We start from the raw sequence: 17,858 nt of genomic DNA, 5'->3' as shown, positions 1-17,858 counted from the left end.
TGGAGGGAAGGGGGACCTCTGAGCAGTCTGGGTGCAGGAATCTGACATGCCCGGCTCTGTGCCTTCTCTCACTGAGCGCCGGTGTGAGCACTAGACGCACGCCCTGGCTCAGACCTGTTCCCAGCAGCTGGCTCAGAGCCAGGAGGCTTACAACTGCCCGGGTGCGCTAGGGTCTAGGAAAGGAGTCGGTCTGGGGTGGACCGACAGCACGGGCCACGACTGCAGAGCCCTGTCGTCCGTGCAGCTGCATCGGTAATAAAGCTCTCACGTCACTCGGTCAGACTCCCACGGCCTTCCCCTCTCCACTGGTTTCTAAACTTAGGCTGTTACTTAACGGTCTTCCCAGGGCCCCACCACCATCACACAGCCCAGTAAGTAAAAGGGCTGCTTCTCCCCTTCAGCTCTCCCCATGAGGAACGCTCCCACGGGAGAACTACCGCGTTCACGGGAGTGACGTTACTGCATTTAGTTCATTCCCGGGACCCCGCGGGGGGGGGGGGGGCAGTAAACTACCACACACCTTTTCTTGGAAGTTGAAGACGGTCTCCGCCAAGCGCTGCACGTACGGGTCGAGTTTGTAGGACTCCCACACCAGTGCGATGCCCTCCGCGATCAGAGCCTGCACCTCCTTTTTCAAGCCGGCCACCAAGAGGGAAATGGTGTTCCGCTCCTCCACCTTCTCACAGGTCCGCTCGTAGGTGCGCACGCTCTCGATCAGCGAGATGGCAAACGGGTACAGCTGGTTTGCTTGGTGAGCCTTGTTCACGATCGCCAGCGGGACTCGGAAACCAAGCCACTTGAGGTTCCGAACTTCTTTGGAAAGCGTGATGATCTCTGGAAGGAAGTTAACTTTCAGCTTCAGGACGTTTCCGGTTCGGCCCCGGACGCGGGTGCTCTCGATGGTGAAGATGCGCCCCGAGACGCCGAGGTTGCGCTGCTGCACCTTCCGGGCCCAGTCGTCGAAGATCTCCTGAGTGTTGAGCTTCATGCGGAAGCTGTCCCCGTCCTGCTTCAGCTTCTGGCCCTCCACGTGGTTCTCCCAGCCCTTGCCCAGCACGTCCTCCACACGCTTCATGTAGGCGCTCAGCTGGCGGTCGATCTGCTTGGCCCAGATGATGGAGCCCGACACGGGGGGCAGGTCGCGCACGTGGCTCATCTTACACGCCTGACTCTGTGGGTACTGGACCTTGAACTTGTCATGGAGAGACTCGATGTCATCTTTCACACGCTGGATGAGCTGGGTCTGGTACTCGCGGATGGCCCCACGGATGTGAGGCCTGACGAAGAGCGCGTTGAACCTGGAGAAAATCCTGAACATCTCGTTTGCGTTCTTGGCTGTGCCGAGCTGATCCCTAAGGCGAGCAGTGATCCGGGTCTCTACCCTGTCGATGCGCTCATCGTATCTCTTCATGGCGGCCTCCCAAGCTTCCGTGCCTTCCTTGGAGACGTCCAGACCATCCACTTCCTTGACGTTCTCGTACGCAAGGTTGACCTCCTCAATCGCATTCGCGTCGGCTGCGTCAAAGAGAACCTCTGCTACTTTCATGTCCTGAGGCTCGGGGACTTCTCCCTGGTTCTGCTGGGCAACTGCTGTGACCTGAAAGAGGAGAATTTGTGACAAAGTTGGTCGCACGAAGACTGCTGACTGGACACCAGGAGCACACACTGCACAACACAGCCGGTCCTGGCCGTGTGTTCTTAACTTTTGGCCAAATGCTTTATAACCAGAGCGCAACAGAGCTGTGAGGAGCACGACACAGTATGTTCTAACTTCGTGTGTAAAGCTCTTCTGACAATGCAGACTTAGTTCTTAAGCTAAAATAACATGTGAAAACCTGGGTTTTGGGTACTTGCCTCTTCAAAGTTTTGTCTACAAGTAAAAAGCATCAGAAAGCTCAGTAAGTCACAAGAGCGCCACATATAAACTCAGCATCCAATGTAAACAGCCTTCCTTTTCGACGTTTAAAACTTGAATTATAACCCATGGGTAAGTCCCACAGCGGAGGGACAGAGAAAGGCTACACCAACGGGAAGAACTCCCCCCCTTCAGCTCCCTGAAGCACTGGGGAGCGGCGCAGGGCATGGGCGTTGCCTCAGGAAGTGTCAGACTTCCCCGTACGTCTCCTGCCCACACTCCCGCAGAATTACAAAGCTGGGCAGGGGCCTTGATCTGGGTTGTTTGGCAAAGATCATCATTATTATTTTCACTAGCCCCTAACTAAAATCTAGCATTTCCTGCAATTATCAATCCACACGACAGTCACCCAGAGTTGGAGGTTCCACAGCCTTGTCACCAATAAATACTTCCTCATCACATTATATTTGTACGTTTAAAATATATATATATATATATATTTGTTTTATTTTAAAGATTTTATTTTTTTTTTTTTTTTTTTTTTTTTTTTTTTTTTTTTTTTTTTTAAAGATTTTATTTATTTATTTGACAGACAGAGATCACAAGTAGGCAAAGCAGCAGGCAGAGAGGGAGGCGGAAGGAGGCTCCCTGCAGAGCAGAGAGCCCGATGTGGGGCTCAATCCCAGGACCCTGAGATCATGACCTGAGCCGAAGGCAGAGGCTTAACCCACTGAGCCACCCAGGCGCCCCTGGACTGGATTTTTATTTTAATTTTAAAAATTTTTTTAATTTTTAAAAAATTTTTGAAGATTTTATTTATTTATTTGACAGAGATCACAGGTAGGCAGAGAGGCAGCCAGAGAGAGAGGAAGGAAAGCAGACTCCTTGCTGAGCAGAGAGGCTGATTGCGGGGCTCGATCCCAGGACCCTGGGACCATGACCTGAGCCGAAGGCAGAGGCTTTAACCCACTGAGCCACCCAGGCGCCCCTGGACTGGATTTTTCTTTTTTTTTTTTTAAAGATTTTATTTATTAATTTTGACAGAGAGAGATCACAAGTAGGCAGAGAGGCAGGCAGAGAGAGTGAGAGGGAAGCAGGCTTCCTTCAGTGCAGAGAGCCCGATGTGGGACTCGATCCCAGGACCCTGAGATCATGACCTGAGCCGAAGGCAGCGGCTCAAACCACTGAGCCACCCAGGCGCCCTGGACTGGATTTTTTAAAGGAAGAAAATCACTAATGAAGACAGAAGGTGAATTAAGAAGAAAAAAAAAGCATTTAGAAAGAAAAGGAGTCATTTAATTCTTTTATATAAATCTCAGACATAGGCAATGATGAATGAGGCATCTGGGAAAAAGGTTAAGAAACGCATCTAAGTCACAGAGCTCATTAAACAGTGGAATTTATCTTAACTTAAAACCCAGGAAGTCTGGCTCTAGGGCCCATGCATTTCTGGAGGAGGGATGAATGGACGGAGACGATTTGCTGTGAAAATACGGAGTGGCTACATCGTCGAGAAGACAGTGAAAGGGTATAAACGGAACTCGAGAGGCATGTGTTGCAGAACAGAAGTGTGCATTCTAAGAAAAAGAAAGCAGGCTATAAAAACAACCCATGAACGTATTTTACAAATGGGATGCATACCTGTGGCCTCAGGACCCTGACTATGACAGCCCTCAGCTGTTCGTGCTGGCGTCGAAACTTTCTCATCTGGTCAAGGCGGGCCTGGAGCTTCCTGTGAGCAGGGTTGATTCGCCAAACCATCTTCAGATTTTCTTCCCTTTTTCTTTTGACAATGTCTCTCAGTAACACCTGAAGCTTCTCATATTCATCATCCCAAGTCTGAAAGACTTCAAAGCATGCGACCATAACCTAGGATATAATTTACAGAAGGAAGCTTATTATTACAGCATGGTTTCATCTCCGTGCCGAGGTGGGTTTTCTGATATATTAAAACTCACTTTTTCAAATTCTTCGTAAGCAACATGCATCAATTTTCTGGTGCCCAGTACTTTGAGTAACTGAGAACTCAAGTCTCTTGAAATTGCCTCCACCAAACGCAGAGCCCTCTGAATGGGATATTTTGTGTTCCGGATCTTTCTCAAATGGGTGAAGATCGCAACAAGTGCCTGCCTTATTTTGTCCAGCTCAGTGGCGGACAGCAAATCATTCAGAGGAAAATCTTTCATCAGAGGATTGTAGTCGTTCACTGTTTCCAAAGCCTGTTTTAGACCTAGGTTAACAGAGAAACGGTTAATGGTTTTCATATAAAATAACACAGGTATAATGCTATAGGTCTACCACACCTTCGTTAGGAAAAAGGAATACAACTAAGAGGATACTGCTTACAGCCTAACCCTGGGTAAGTAGACTGAAATACAGCCTCACCATGGAACATTCTGTTTTTGCAGAAGAGTCAGTGACACAGAAACCATCTATATACTTGACAAAAAGGAAGATGTTATTAACAGGAGGATCCTCTGTTAATTAACGGACGGTCTTGTTGCTTTTTTAAGAGTATCAGTCAACTCACACATACTCTAAAGGCTGTGGGTGATGGCCCCAAGGATTTCACTGCTTTCTCTATTATCTAAATGTTCTATAAGTAACATTAAGTTTAGAAAAACTACAACGTTATCATCCTTAGGAACACTAAAATGTAAGTGGTACACCCGTGGCTCGTGTGAGTGGAGTACGTTATGGACAGAGAATCCCAGAAGCACCTGGGTCTAGTCTACTTTCTGACTCCTCCAACAGAAGATTAAAAGAAAGAAAGAAAGAAAAAGAAAGAAAGAAAAAAAGAGTATTAGGAAAGAAACAGAAGTTTCAGAGGTATTTAAAAACAAAATTTCAAGGCATACCTTTCAGCATTAGTGAATGCCCAGGTAACAGGAGCAACATAGTGATCACGTAACTAGGGGATTTCTACCCGGCACCTCCAGTGACATTTAAAATGTGGGCGGCACGCCTTTTGTGGAGGGGGAGTTAAAGAACATGACGAGGACTGCAGCCCCGATTCCTTGCTCTAACATGCTCTGGTGGGCAGAGCTGTAGAGAAACGCCTAACCATGCCTGGTCATCCAAACCTTGGAGTGCCCAGTGTGTGCTAATACAACATCGCTTACAGAAAACTGAATCTATCTTGACCACTTTCAGCACAGGGAGGAAGGCAGAGAATGGGGAAAAGGGGGCGGGTGGAAAGAGGAAGAGAAAGCATGTCCGCTCTCCTTCTACAGTCCTGTGGGCAAATAACTTCTGCTTAATGTCAACCGTCTTCCTGTCTGGACTGTCAAAAGTACACTTGACTTCGTATTAAGAAGTACGATCTACTCAAAGAGCCAAGTAACTGAGAAACAGGACGGACACTCGTGGGGCTCACTACTCAGACCTAGAAATAGGCTTATGTTCCCCAAACTCCAGAAGGAGAAGAAAGGTATGTGGGAAAGCCATGTGACGGTCCATCCGCTGACTTTCACCGACACTGTCCGTAAGAGCTCACGAAAGCCAGACCTGGACTCTACCAATCACATCACTACCTCCAGTTTTTACCTGTGTCAGTGTCAAAACTGACAGTGGCATGGAAGCGCTTGCCGTGTTTCAAGATATCCAGAGTAAGGAGAACTTCTGGGCTCTCTCGTTTCTCCTGTATGCGGTACAACGCACGTTCCAAGTTCAACCAAAAGCTAATTTCCTGCAAGGCTGTTCCTGAGGCAGGGTCTCGATCAAGTTTGGTCACCTTTAAGGATAGAGAATATTCAAGAGCATTCACTATTTAAATAAAAGTAGAAAAGTACCATTAACTAGACATGCATTACAATGTAATCTTTATATTTCAAGTAGATTTCCTTCCCTGTCAATTGTAAGTGGCTGAATAAGTGAAAGCAGAGGCATGAGACCACTGGGATCAATACGCTCTCAGGGTTAATATTTAAAGAGCTGCACGCTGTCCCGGGACCACGGAGAGCACCGCTAACGTCATCGGACTCTTCACCTCATTGACAAAAACTCAAACCGGTTTACCAGAGACAGTAAAGAGCAAAGTACCTTATACAACACACTCAATACCACGCTCTTACTTTTTGAATTTCTCGGATCCAGCGGTTAACTCCCGATTGTAACTGATTGAGAAAAGTTGGGTCTTCAACTTTATCTCCAAAGTCTGTAACTTTTGGCTTTTCTCCACGTTCATAACATTGTTTTGCAACATTTGTAATAATGGGATGAATTGGAAGGCTGATCTCTGGAATTTCAATATTCTGCTGCAGGTGAAGGAGCCCCATTTCAAGTTCTGCGATCTTTTTTTCAACAGAAGGAGCCATTTTATCACCATCCCTAAAAAGGTTAACAAACACTTCAGACTTTAGTGTGCTGCTGGTCTCCCAAAGAGCCTGTTATTCTGCGTCTGTCAAACAAGGATATGCCTCTGATTAATGCGGCACATTTATATCCTCTTGGCTCACTCGCTCTGCCCTCCCAATCCCCAAATTTCACATTATCTTTCATGGTGTCTTCAAACCGACAAAGGAAAAATGGTGTTTACCTGTCTGCCTTGCCAGACTCTCTGATATAGGACTTAAAGAAAGGAGCCACCGCATTGCTGATGAATGAATGCAAGGTTTCGTATGGTGAGTCTTCACTGAGCGTGAGGACTCGGAGCTGAGAAGACACTGGTTTGTCTGCATCGATTACTGGAGTACGTTTAATGAATGCCAAGCTAGAAGAAAGCAAAAGAAGAAATTAGAACAAAGAGCGTCATTCCTAATCAGTGTTATTAACTGTCTCCCTCTGTGTGTTGCACACGAATTAAAAATTCATTTGAGTGTCATACTTTAAAAGTCATATCAAGAACATGTTTAAGAGTTGCTTTTCTAATAGGGAAACACACTGCTTATCTCTCTTTACTCAGGTGAGAGCAACTGAATCAAGGTTAAGGTTTTGGCGTGTGACCATGAAACCAGGCAAAGTTAATTCATCTAATATATAGGCTGAGTTCATAATCTCAGCCTCACTCAAATGAACCTCCCTAATAACTGCAAGTTACAAGCCATGGTATACTTAAATCTGCCGTATGCTAGTCTGTACCATTTCTTTATGGCACTAAGTGACATACAGGCTTTAATAAACAACAGTTACCCACAGGTTAAAGTGGCAAGAGGGCACTTGAGTCCCCTACAGCCTGGCCTAAATAAACTCTTAGAGTTTTATCTCCTGCTATGCACCCTCTTCCCCACCCAAGACAAAACTTAAAATGATGTCCCATTCTCTAAACGTGACGTGTCACTGTGTCTTTGTTTAAGAAATCTACATTCATCTGCTGAAATTCCAAATAACCTTCAAAGCCCAATTCTGGCATAACCTCTTCCATGCGGCCTTCCCTGACCGGAATCTCTCTCCAATCTCTGCGCTTCACACCATTCTGCGCCCCTAAGATTCTGCCAAGTGGTACAGTCAGTTGTGTATCTGCTGAGCTTTCTCTCCAAAGACACAAGCTTCTTGGGAACCAGGTTTTATTTCTCTGCATACCTACTGCCACATCTTACACATAACAGGCACTCAAACATGGTTAAATGAATAGTTAAAAAAAATTAGAACTTAAATTTTCCATTTCCAGGCCAGTACTTTACACATAATACTTTTTTATTCTAAAAAGTCATTGAAATCTCCCAACATGACACACTGAGAAGGAAAAAGTCCTAACAGCATCCCTGCCAAAAATGCACAAACGAATCTAATCATCACTGGTCTGTACTTCTCAAAAATGTCAGTATCATGAAAGACATCGAATGAGATCTGGGTCAAGGGAGAATCACTGTCAGGGACATTACTCAAACAGTATGCGCGTGCACACGTGCGTAGAGTAGTACTGTACCAGTATTTCCTGACCTTCAAAACCGTAGCAAGGCTATGAATAGAAGTGTCCTTGTTCTTAGGAAATACATTGAAGTATTTAGGGGTAATGGAGCAGGTTGCCTATAACTAACTCTCAAATGGTTCAAGAAAAAGAGTGATGATGCAAATGTGGCTTTGTTAGCAACAGACATCTGATATCAACTGTAGAGAATTCATGCAACTCTTTTGTAGGCTTAAAATTATTCAAAATAAACATTTTAAAAAGCTGATGCAATATAATTAAACATTTACATATTTGAATTTGGATCTGTCCACTGGAATGTAAGTTAACACCAGTTTTCTAGAAGCTGGGAGAAATCTGGTCATACATTAAAGACTTTAGTGACATACTGCATCTGAACCAGTAATGCTTTCTTTAGGGATTTATACTAAAAAGAATGAGTCCTCTACCTAACAATCTTTACTAGGTTTTTACTAGTTACTTACAAAAAAGAAAATTCAGATATAATCTGAGAATTATTATTACACATGTTAAGTACATTTTGGCTCCAACCTAAAATGGATGCCATGACACAGCAATTAAAATAAAAATATTTTAGAATTTGTATTGACTTGGAAATCCTCTGAATTTCAGTACATGAAAACCAAAGGTGATTCGATACGTGAATTAATCTAAATTCAACACATGAATTTAAACAGCAGAAATCTTGAGTGTTTTCTTAATGTCTTCGTCTGAGTCGATTCAATTCTCACAAGCTTATAATCCAAGGTAACAGTATATCCACACTACTCACCTATTGGACTTAACTCCGTAATGAATATCTATGTTGATATTATAGGAAATGAATTCTTTTTCCTCTTCTCCTTCATCACCAACATCCTCTACAAATTGTAATAAATATGATATCAAATTCATGTCAATATCAACTCCTCACCCTACCCCCAACATTTAAACCCCCATATGACTTGGCTCGGCCTATTTTTCCCTTCCTACCCACTTTCCCCCCTGACTCCTGGCCTGGGCACTTTGCTGTGTGATCTGGGCAAGGGAGTTAACGTCTCTGCACCCCTATTCCTTTTCCCGTAAGTGGGGAGGCACTGGCCTGCCGGGGGTGTTGGAAGCACTGGAGCAGGGTCTGGCCCCATGGAGTGCGAGGTGGTGCTCCCTGTGCCAGTGCTCCCTGTGCCAGTGCTCACCACCCGCTCGGGGCAGTCTCATCCCTCATGCTCCCAACACAGAAGCCACTTTCCACTTCCCACTCCAGGGGTTTGCTCAGTGCTCACTACGGACAGGTACTTTACAACTTTAAGTCTATCACGCATGTTAACGCTCACGACAACACTGTGGGGGTTGGTATGACTCTTTCTACCCATGTTTTCCCAGTAAGAAATGTAAGTAAACTGCCCCCAAACACGTGTCTGGAAAAGGACAAAGTGAGAATTCAGAAGTCTGTGATTCCAAACCCAGGGTCCTCCCCAGCACAGCGCCTGCCCCCGCCCTCGTCAAGCACTCCACAAAGTGCAAACAACCATCGAGAAAATCATTATCAGGGGCGCCTGGGTGACTCAGTGGGTTAAAGCCTCTGCCTTTCGCTCAGGTCATGATCCCAGGGTCCTGGGATCGAGCCCCGCATCGGGCTCTCTGCTTGGCAGGGAGCCTGCTTCCTCCTCTCTCTCTCTCTGCCTGCCTCTCTCCCTACTTGTGATCTCTATCTGTCAAATAAATAAATAAAATAAAATCTTTAGAAAAAAAAAAAAGAAAAGAAAATCATTATCAGCGAACATGCCCAGGGTCACGGAGAGGCATTCATCTAGCCTTCCCCTCTGCTCTCACACCACTCTTCAGGCTTCAGGACCCGCTCTGGGGTCGACTTGTGAATGCATCTTCCTCCCCAGAATGTGCGCTCCTGCAGGGCAGGGACCGTGAACAGCAATGCACACTAGTCATTTTAAAAAGCTTACTTTTTAAGTAAGGGGGCGCCTGGGTGGCTCAGTCGTTAAGCATCTGCCTTCGGCTCAGGTCATGATCCCAGAATCCCTGCTCAGCAGGAAGCCTGCTTCTCCCTCTCCCACTCCCCCTGCTTGTGTCCCCTCTCTCACTGTGTCTCTCTGTCAAATAAATAAAATCTTAGGGGGGAAAACGCGCTTACTGGAATTCAATAGTAAGATAGCTCAAGATGCATGTGAACAAAATTTCTTCCTTTCTTTCTTCTTTTTCAAAAGTAGGTTCCAGGCTAAGCATGGAACCCAATGCAGGGCTTCCAATCATGACCCTGAGATCAAGACCTGAGCTGAGATCAACAGTCAGACACTTAACTGACTGAGCCGCCTACATGCCCCTGAACAAAATTTCTAAATAAGTAAAGAACCAGAACTGAAAAATTAAAATCTGTCAGAACGGGAAGCAACCCGAACCTCCAGCCCTAGCACTGCTGCCCCAGCTGACCGTCTCTGCAACGACACACCGCTATGCAATCATCTGCCTTGGCAAAAATTTCTACCCGAGGATCAACACGATACGTGTGCTTCACCTTCACGTTTACGTCATGATGTAAGAACAAAGGCAGCAGACTTAGTGATCTTGGGAAAGTCATTTTTCTTCCTCTGGAAAATGGGCAGCCGAGTGGGGCGGGGGAGGGGGTGGTGAAATAGGTGAAAGGTTCAGGTCTGTGCGCTCACCACAGACACTGAGCAATGCACACAGGTGCCGACTCACTGCAGTGCACACCTGAAACTGGTCCGAACTCTGTTCTGTTGACTATACTAGGGTTAGGGTAAAAAAAGTAAAACGTGAATACAATGGGCAGCAGAGGAGGGGGCGGGATATTAAATCAGGTGGTCTATAAAGTTTCTTTAAGCACAAACAAATATGAAAATCTCGATATACAGAGTCTGAGCAAAAGCTATTTACTTCATTAGCTTTAAGATGAGACAAATACAAAGTCTACACTAAAAAATAAAAAAACATATCAGTATATCTTTTAAGACAATAACTCTTCCGGGGCACCTGGGTGGCTCAGTGGGTTAAGCCTCCGCCTTCAGCTCAGGTCATGATCTCAGGGTCCTGGGATTGAGCCCCACAGCGCGCACATTGGGCTCTCTGCTCAGCAGGGAGTCTGCTTCCTCCGCTCTCTCTCTGCCTGCCTCTCTGCCTACTTGTGAGCTCTGTCAAATAAATAAAATCCTAAAAAAGAAAAAGACAATAACTCTTCCAAAATACTGTTTTTAGTATAATTTTAGGAAGTAGAGGAGATGGCCAACTATTCTAGTATGCCAGGTACTTCCTAGCTGTTCTTAAAAAATGACCAACTACAAAAAACAAACAAACAAAAAACAACTAAACAAACCAATCGGGTTTTCTAACTACCAAAATACGGAGACAGCATGAGACAGATCACACTGCCTGAAGCCAACCACACGCGATTACTGCAATCTCTAAAATGCAAGCACATGAACGGAGCATAAAGAAACACTCCCAAACTAAAACAGTTGTCAGGGTGGTAGGATTATGAAATATTTTCTCCCTCAATTTTCCAAACCCTATTCTACGAATCATGTAAGATATATGTCATCAAAATAGCATCCAGGGGCTCCTGGATGGCTCAGTGGGTTAAAGCCTCTGCCTTTGGCTCAGGTCGTGGTCCCAGGGTCCTGGGATTGAGCCTCCCATCGCATCGGGCTCTCTGCTCAGCAGGGAGCCTGCTTCCTCCTCTCTCTCTGCCTGTCAAATAAATAAATAAAATCTTTAAAAAAAATAGCATCCAAACAGTATCCAGCAAAGTAACATTTTATAATCATTAAAGAAAATTAACGACGTAACTTTGAATCATTTCTTCATCTGAGACAAAATTCACCATCTGAATCAATAAAACCACACAGAAAACATGCCAACTGGATGCAGCATCTAGCCTTGCTGCCGGCACTTCCTAATGCAAACAGGGTTAAAGGAACCGGGCTGCCGGCCAGGAGATGAGTCACGGCTCTGCTCCATCTCGGCGGGCCGGCTGGGAACGCCCAGCTCCCAGCTCCACGCCGGGAATACCGCAATGCAGCAGCAATCTGGCCGAGCTGGGGAGGGCACACCCAAGCACACAATCCTCAGACAAGGATATCCAATAGGGATCCTCTACTGCTTGGTTAAGATCCTAATTTCTTTTGATGATAATAATTTATGAAAGTCACAGAATATATTCTGCACTAGTTTTTTAATGCTTATTTTCCATAAAAAGAGATCAAATGAAGTCTGAGTATATCTGATTCCTAGTAGAAAAAAACCTCATTGTTCTATAAACTGCCATCAAATAATTTAACCTTTTTGCCTCTCTATAAATTATTACATCTTCCAAATAATAATGGTGTAACATTCTACTTCTGCAGAAACATTTTTTTTAACTGTTCCGAAGGGGAAAGACACATGATAGTTAATTCTTAGTAACAAAGAAGCTGCTAATCCTGCTATATTTAGAAGCTTATAGCTAACACAATCTGCATATTTCATCAGGCAATCCTGCTTTCAGTAAAGTCTGAATCCGTTCGCTACCGTTACTCGTCGATACATAAGGGCCCAGTAGCGTCCTGTCTGTGAGTACATGCCGGCAATCAAAGTACTGGGACGGAAAGCGCCGAGTTGCCTCGCCAGGTCCTTGGCTGGGAGCCACACTGATAGACATTTAGTGACCTGTGGACATTTCTTTGGTTGACTTCTGAGAGTTGTATTTCTAGAGATGTTCACAATGTCAGTTAGCATGAATCTGTGTAAATTTCTACTGAATGGTCAGTTTAATGTATTTCAAACTAAGAGTGATTTGCATTATTACACTATGAATTAGGCGAGCATTATTATGTCTTGTTTAGTGAAACATAAAAAGATGTGCATTCAATTACCTGAAGATTGGACTCCCTCCCCGAGGCCGACAGGGCAGGTTCCACAAAATGTACTGAACGCACAAGGGAAGAGGAGCCCGGCTCCCCGTCCTTGGTCATTCCCTCAACCTGCCCCCTCCTTTCTCCCAGCCTTGAGGCAAGTGTCTTCTCCACCCAGCAAAGGCAGCCAGCCGCTCTCCTTGGCCCACACTAACTACCAAATTCCCCGTTACACGTTCCTGGTTCTCATCCTTCATCTTCTTTTCTCTGAAAATCCAAAACCTACGAACACCACATTATTTTGCTTGATCGCTATCATAGATGTTCTCTCCCTTTTCTCTCACACCTTTGCTTTAGCTTCCCCCTTTCCTGCATCTGGTGCTTTCTCCTGTCACCTGGACACACATCACCCCTTCGTCCTCCCTCTGAGGGGCTGTGACTTCTTTGCCACAACCGTTCCCTGCTCTGGCATGAGGCTCAGGGCGTGGTGAGAAAGTCTGAGTTTTCTCTCCAACCTGAAGACTTCCATTCATAGCACCGCTAGCAAGGGGAACGGAGGGTTAAAGACCGCATAATGCGCCACAACACTGGCAAACAGTTTCCCTCCAACGCTGCTCTTCTAAAAGAAGTGATGACGGTCGTCCCTTTGCTGCCCATAAATGCCATTTGGTATGCTACTCTGCATACTCAAACCTAGTGAGCTACAGACTGGCTTGTCCTATGAAGGGTGCAGGGCCCCCCGCCTGCGGTGTGACAGCACAGGACAGCAGGAACCCAGGCTCAGGGACTCCTGGCCAAGGGCTTCAAGGCAGTGTGGTGTCACAGAAAAATCTTCCCGCGAATTTACTAATCCTTTCACGAACCATTCTGGGGACAAAGCAAAGGCCAGAAATGCATACTTTTTAGTCATCATTTCTTTATCCTTTAGGGAAAGCAAGTCCTCAGAAAAATAATTTTTAAAATCCACAAAAATATTCCCCATTAAACCTTCCACACTGCTGGATCTCTAAGAAGTTGAGGACTGTAAAAAGTTCTACCTTTCTTTCACATTCCTGTCCCTAGCCATCTCTGCACTACTGAAGAGGAGGTAAAACCCCCTGAATTATGTCTGTTAGGAAAAACTAGAATCCAAGCTTACGGTAAGTATTGACTAAAGGCAGCCATTATTTTCAGTCTTAAGGACAAAGTACCAAGCCTAAGACACCCAAATGTAAACAAAAACAAAAACCCACAAGCTGCAGCCTCCTGGAACCTCCAGTTTCACCAGCTGCAAGCTGGAGCCTCTCTTACCTGCTCCTACCTTTACCACCCAGCCAAAAATGCACGCCAGGTAAAAACTGCTACAGAATGTCCTTAAAATTGTACGGTGCGTATTAAGTAATGGGCTTCTATCTGGTTGTAATTTTAGAAGTACACCATGAAAAAACAATTTTCTACAGGCCAGGAATTACAGGAAAAAGATTTCTCTTTTTCAAATCAGAGGAGCTATCATTTAACACTCCCCTTCCCATGTACTCTCCAATCCTCTAGTATCAAAATAAACTTCAATTCGCAATCTTTATTCTACACTTTAAGAAATAATGTACTTCAACAGAAAAGTTTACAATTAGCTGGGGTGGTTTAAAAAAATATATATATATAGCTTCATGTAAAAATGCTTTATGTTCAATGACAAGTGTTCGGAAAATTCTTTCCATAAAAAGGGTAGGGAGGATAAAATAAAAGCAATTTCCTCTGTTCACTAATTATGACTTCATCCTTTTTTAAAAAAGATTTTATTTATTTATTTGACAGAGCACGAGAAAGGAGACACAATCAGGGGGAGTGGGGAGGGAAAAGCAGGCTTCCCACTGAGCAGGGAGCCCAACATGGGACTCCATCCCAGGACCCCAGGATCATGACCTGAGCCGAAGGCAGACGCTCAACGACTGAGCCACCCAGGTGCCCCTTATGACTTCATTCTTGACAGTCTTTACTCAGTTTAAACAATTTAGATTTGTTTTCCACATTATAAAGCAAACATTTTTACTATGACTAGCTACTGGCTGCTCACATTTGATTAAATGTGCAAAAGCCAATGCTAACTCAAAAACCACCTGGAGGAAAGCCCTCCCGTCAAGTGACCTGGGTCTGTACTTCTCTCTAAATCATGCTAGTTTAGTCAGAAGGCTAGTAAGACTGATATGATCATACAGTCTTTCCTTAAAATTTTCAAGTGAAAAATAAATTACAGACAGGTTGAGTTACTAGAAATACTTTTTTTTATCTTTATAAATTCAGGAATGAGGTAGGATTTCAATTTTAGACACTCTCATTCCTTATTCAATATTCAAAAGTGCAAGTCATTATGGAGCCAAGACGGGGATGGCTGGACATTTGCTTTGCTGAAATAAGAAAATGTACCATCAAGAAAACATGATTTGCACTGAAAAGCATACTACAGAAACAGGGCTTCCCCCCAATAATTTTAGCAAAGTTCAGTTCTAATGTTTGAGAAAAGCCCATTACTGATGAGCAGTCCAGAAGCAAAAACAAAACTTACAATTTTTTTCCATAAAAAGAAACTGAGTCCCAAGGTAGAAATCACTGACTTTAACATATAAACTGTGCAATGAAAACATGATCAAGAATTAGCCAAGGTCAAACTCTAAAAATATAGCAACTTCATACAAATTAAGATATATTTTAATAAAATAATGCATATTCACTGAAAAATAACCAGAAAGATTCCAAAATGCTGACACTGGTTACATCTGGGTCAAAGGATTCCAAGTGATTTTTCCTTTATCTACATACTTAAAATTTTCTGTCACGACTACATACATGCTCTTTCTGAGAGAGTAGGTGGGTTAAAAAGATTTTTTTTAACGCTAGTGGTTTCCATGCTGGAAAACATGACCCCATGCATAACAGAAAACCCTAAACAACATTATTAATGTAAATATGTCTGAATGGCTCATTTGCTTTTAACATTCCAGGTGAGTCTTTCAGACACTCTGACCTTCTCACCCTCTCAAAGAAACAAGAGGCTACAATGAAGCATCTCCTGAAATAGGCTCTGAAAGAAACAAACTATCAGAAAGAAATTAAGTGTGTGTGGGGGGGAGGGTGAGACAGTATAAATCCCCTTACTGGCAGAACTTTACAGTTCTGTTTTGTTTTGAGATTATCAGAAGCTCAACGGCAAATATCTTCAGACAATGGCCAATCCCTTAGTTCTAAGGGTGAAATTCACTTGAACATCACCCCCAGGTTCCCAGCCGGCCAGTGCCACACCCATTCTGCGCTGTCAAATACACTCATCATCAACTACCCAGTGGAACTACGGAGTCCAGGAACTCTCACTGCAGACAAGCTCAATTCTCAAGACGGATCTAGCCTTGCTTTGGGAAGGTCACTATCAGAGGAGACTGCTGGAATGTGCAAACCTTTTGCCCCCTCTCCCCATGTAGGTGCCTAACCAGAGTTTCCCTCTTTAAAATATCTGTCAACTAGGGGCGCCTGGGTGGCTCAGTCAGCTAAGCGTCTGCCTTCTGTTCAGGTCATGATCCTAGGGTCCTGGGATCGAGCTCCACATTGGGGTCCCTCCTCAGCGGGGAAATGCGCTTCTCCTTCTGCCGGCTGCTCCCCCTGCTTGTGCCCCCTCTGACAGATAAAATCTTAAAAACAACAATAAAAACCCTATACACTAGATTCAAATATCACAAAGTCACTATTAAGATCATCTAGGCATTACACAAATATAAAGGTATATTTGCGAAACCCAGCAGTGTACTGGACATGGACATGCTGAATCCAGTGCAGGGAGCAGAATCAGCTGGTGACTATGGGCGAGTCATCTCCGCTGAGCCTGTCTGCGACAGACTGGGAGATGCACCCAGACGGCAAGGACGCCGTGAGGACCAAGAGGCAGACCTGGGAGCGCACATCCACCTGGAACAGGGATGCTCTGCTCGCGGCCCGGGGCGGCCCTGTCCCTCCCTAGGCCTCCGCATCCGGGTCCGCACAGGGCAGGGCCAGGACGCTCAGGAGCCGGGCAGGGCTCCCCTCAGCTCCGACCCCCCACACGCAGGCTGCGCACGGCTCCCTGGGTCTCCCCCTGACACATCCCTCGCGAGGACGGCCCGGCCTGGCCACAAATCGAAACCGAAAAGCTCATGTGACACTGGAGGCCGGCATGCGGCCTCCGCCCGCGCTCAGCCCGGGAGACGCTGTCTCCACCCAACTCGGCCATCTTGAGGCCCGAGCAGACAAAGCGATCCCATTGTTTTGCGTGACGGCAAGACAGGGGCACCCGCTCTTCGTTGCCCGCGACCCGGAAGGGGGCACCCCCGGGACTCCCGCCTGGCAGGGGGTGTGGCGCCGGCCTCGCCCGGCGGCCGCGGGGACCCATCCCGCAGGGCGTCTGCAGCCCCGAGGCCGCTCCCGTCCCGGCGTCCCGGCCTCCCGTTCCCCCAGCCGCCCGGCCCCGGCCCCGGCCCCGCACCTTTGAGCGTGGAGCGCTCCACCAGGACCGTGTGGACCTGGGGGTCCGACAGGAACTTGCGCATCTGCTCCAGGGCGCTCTTCTCCTCCAGCGCCGCCTCGAGCGCAGCCGGCGCCTCGCCGCCATCCTCCAGCAGCAGCGGCACCAGCTTGCGCAGGTGCTTCTGCAGTACCGACACGTCGGCCACGTTCTGGACGGCCGACACCTCCAGGCCGGCCGAGCCGTCCTCGCCGCCACCGCCGCCCGGCTCCGACATGGCGCCGCGCTCGGGACCCGCAGGGAGCGCTGGGCAGGCGGCCGCGGCTCCGCACGAGAGCGAGCGCCGAACGGACGAACGAGAGAAACGGGTACCCGAAATCGACCGTCCGCTAACCGCGGCCGACTGAAGGGAGCGGGCGCCGGCTCCGCCCTAAAGGCCGCCGCCCTCCGGCCCGCCCCGCCCGCGGCCCGCCGCCTCAGCCACTAGCGCCCGCTCGCCGCCGCGGCGTCACGACGTTGCGCATGCGCGCGTGCGGGCTCCCGGGGACGCCGCCGCGCAGCCTTCTGGGACCTGTAGTCCCGGCACTGGGCGGGTACCGCGTTTCCCCGCAGCGCAAACCCTAAAGGTGGGATCTTGACTTGGCGCGTGGGCGGCGTAGGGTGGTCGGGGACTACAGCGGCAACACGGAGCCCGAGACACTCCGTGAATACTGAATGAATGAACGGTGTTAGTGACGAGAGCTAACGTGTTTTGGAGCAGTTCGCGTGTGACCGACTTTGCTTTCAGCATTTAGCCTGTATTAGTGCGTTGGACGAATGAATGAATGA

At 46.6% G+C, this 17,858-nt stretch overlaps 1 protein-coding gene across 2 annotated transcripts in view; it reads right to left on the bottom strand.

Annotated features, from left to right (window-relative positions):
• DYNC1H1 (dynein cytoplasmic 1 heavy chain 1) overlaps window positions 1-17,458 on the bottom strand; it is a 67,292-nt gene extending 49,834 nt beyond the window's left edge. For both annotated transcript variants that reach the window (XM_046009784.1, XM_046009786.1), the window contains exons 1-8: window positions 17,052-17,458; window positions 8,497-8,584; window positions 6,393-6,566; window positions 5,929-6,184; window positions 5,402-5,588; window positions 3,814-4,085; window positions 3,497-3,724; window positions 521-1,597 (exon numbers count right to left, since the gene is read on the bottom strand). In XM_046009784.1, the coding sequence (XP_045865740.1) occupies window positions 521-1,597; window positions 3,497-3,724; window positions 3,814-4,085; window positions 5,402-5,588; window positions 5,929-6,184; window positions 6,393-6,566; window positions 8,497-8,584; window positions 17,052-17,307 (2,538 nt within the window). In that variant the 5' untranslated portion in view covers window positions 17,308-17,458. The remainder of the gene's footprint in view (window positions 1-520; window positions 1,598-3,496; window positions 3,725-3,813; window positions 4,086-5,401; window positions 5,589-5,928; window positions 6,185-6,392; window positions 6,567-8,496; window positions 8,585-17,051) is intronic.
• Window positions 17,459-17,858: the final 400 nt, after the last annotated feature.

This window comes from Meles meles, chromosome 6, assembly GCF_922984935.1.
Source record: "Meles meles chromosome 6, mMelMel3.1 paternal haplotype, whole genome shotgun sequence".
NCBI classification, from domain to species: domain Eukaryota; kingdom Metazoa; phylum Chordata; class Mammalia; order Carnivora; family Mustelidae; genus Meles; species Meles meles.
The sequence above is the reverse complement of the archived record's forward strand: the minus strand, read 5'-3'. Positions and strand labels throughout refer to the sequence as shown.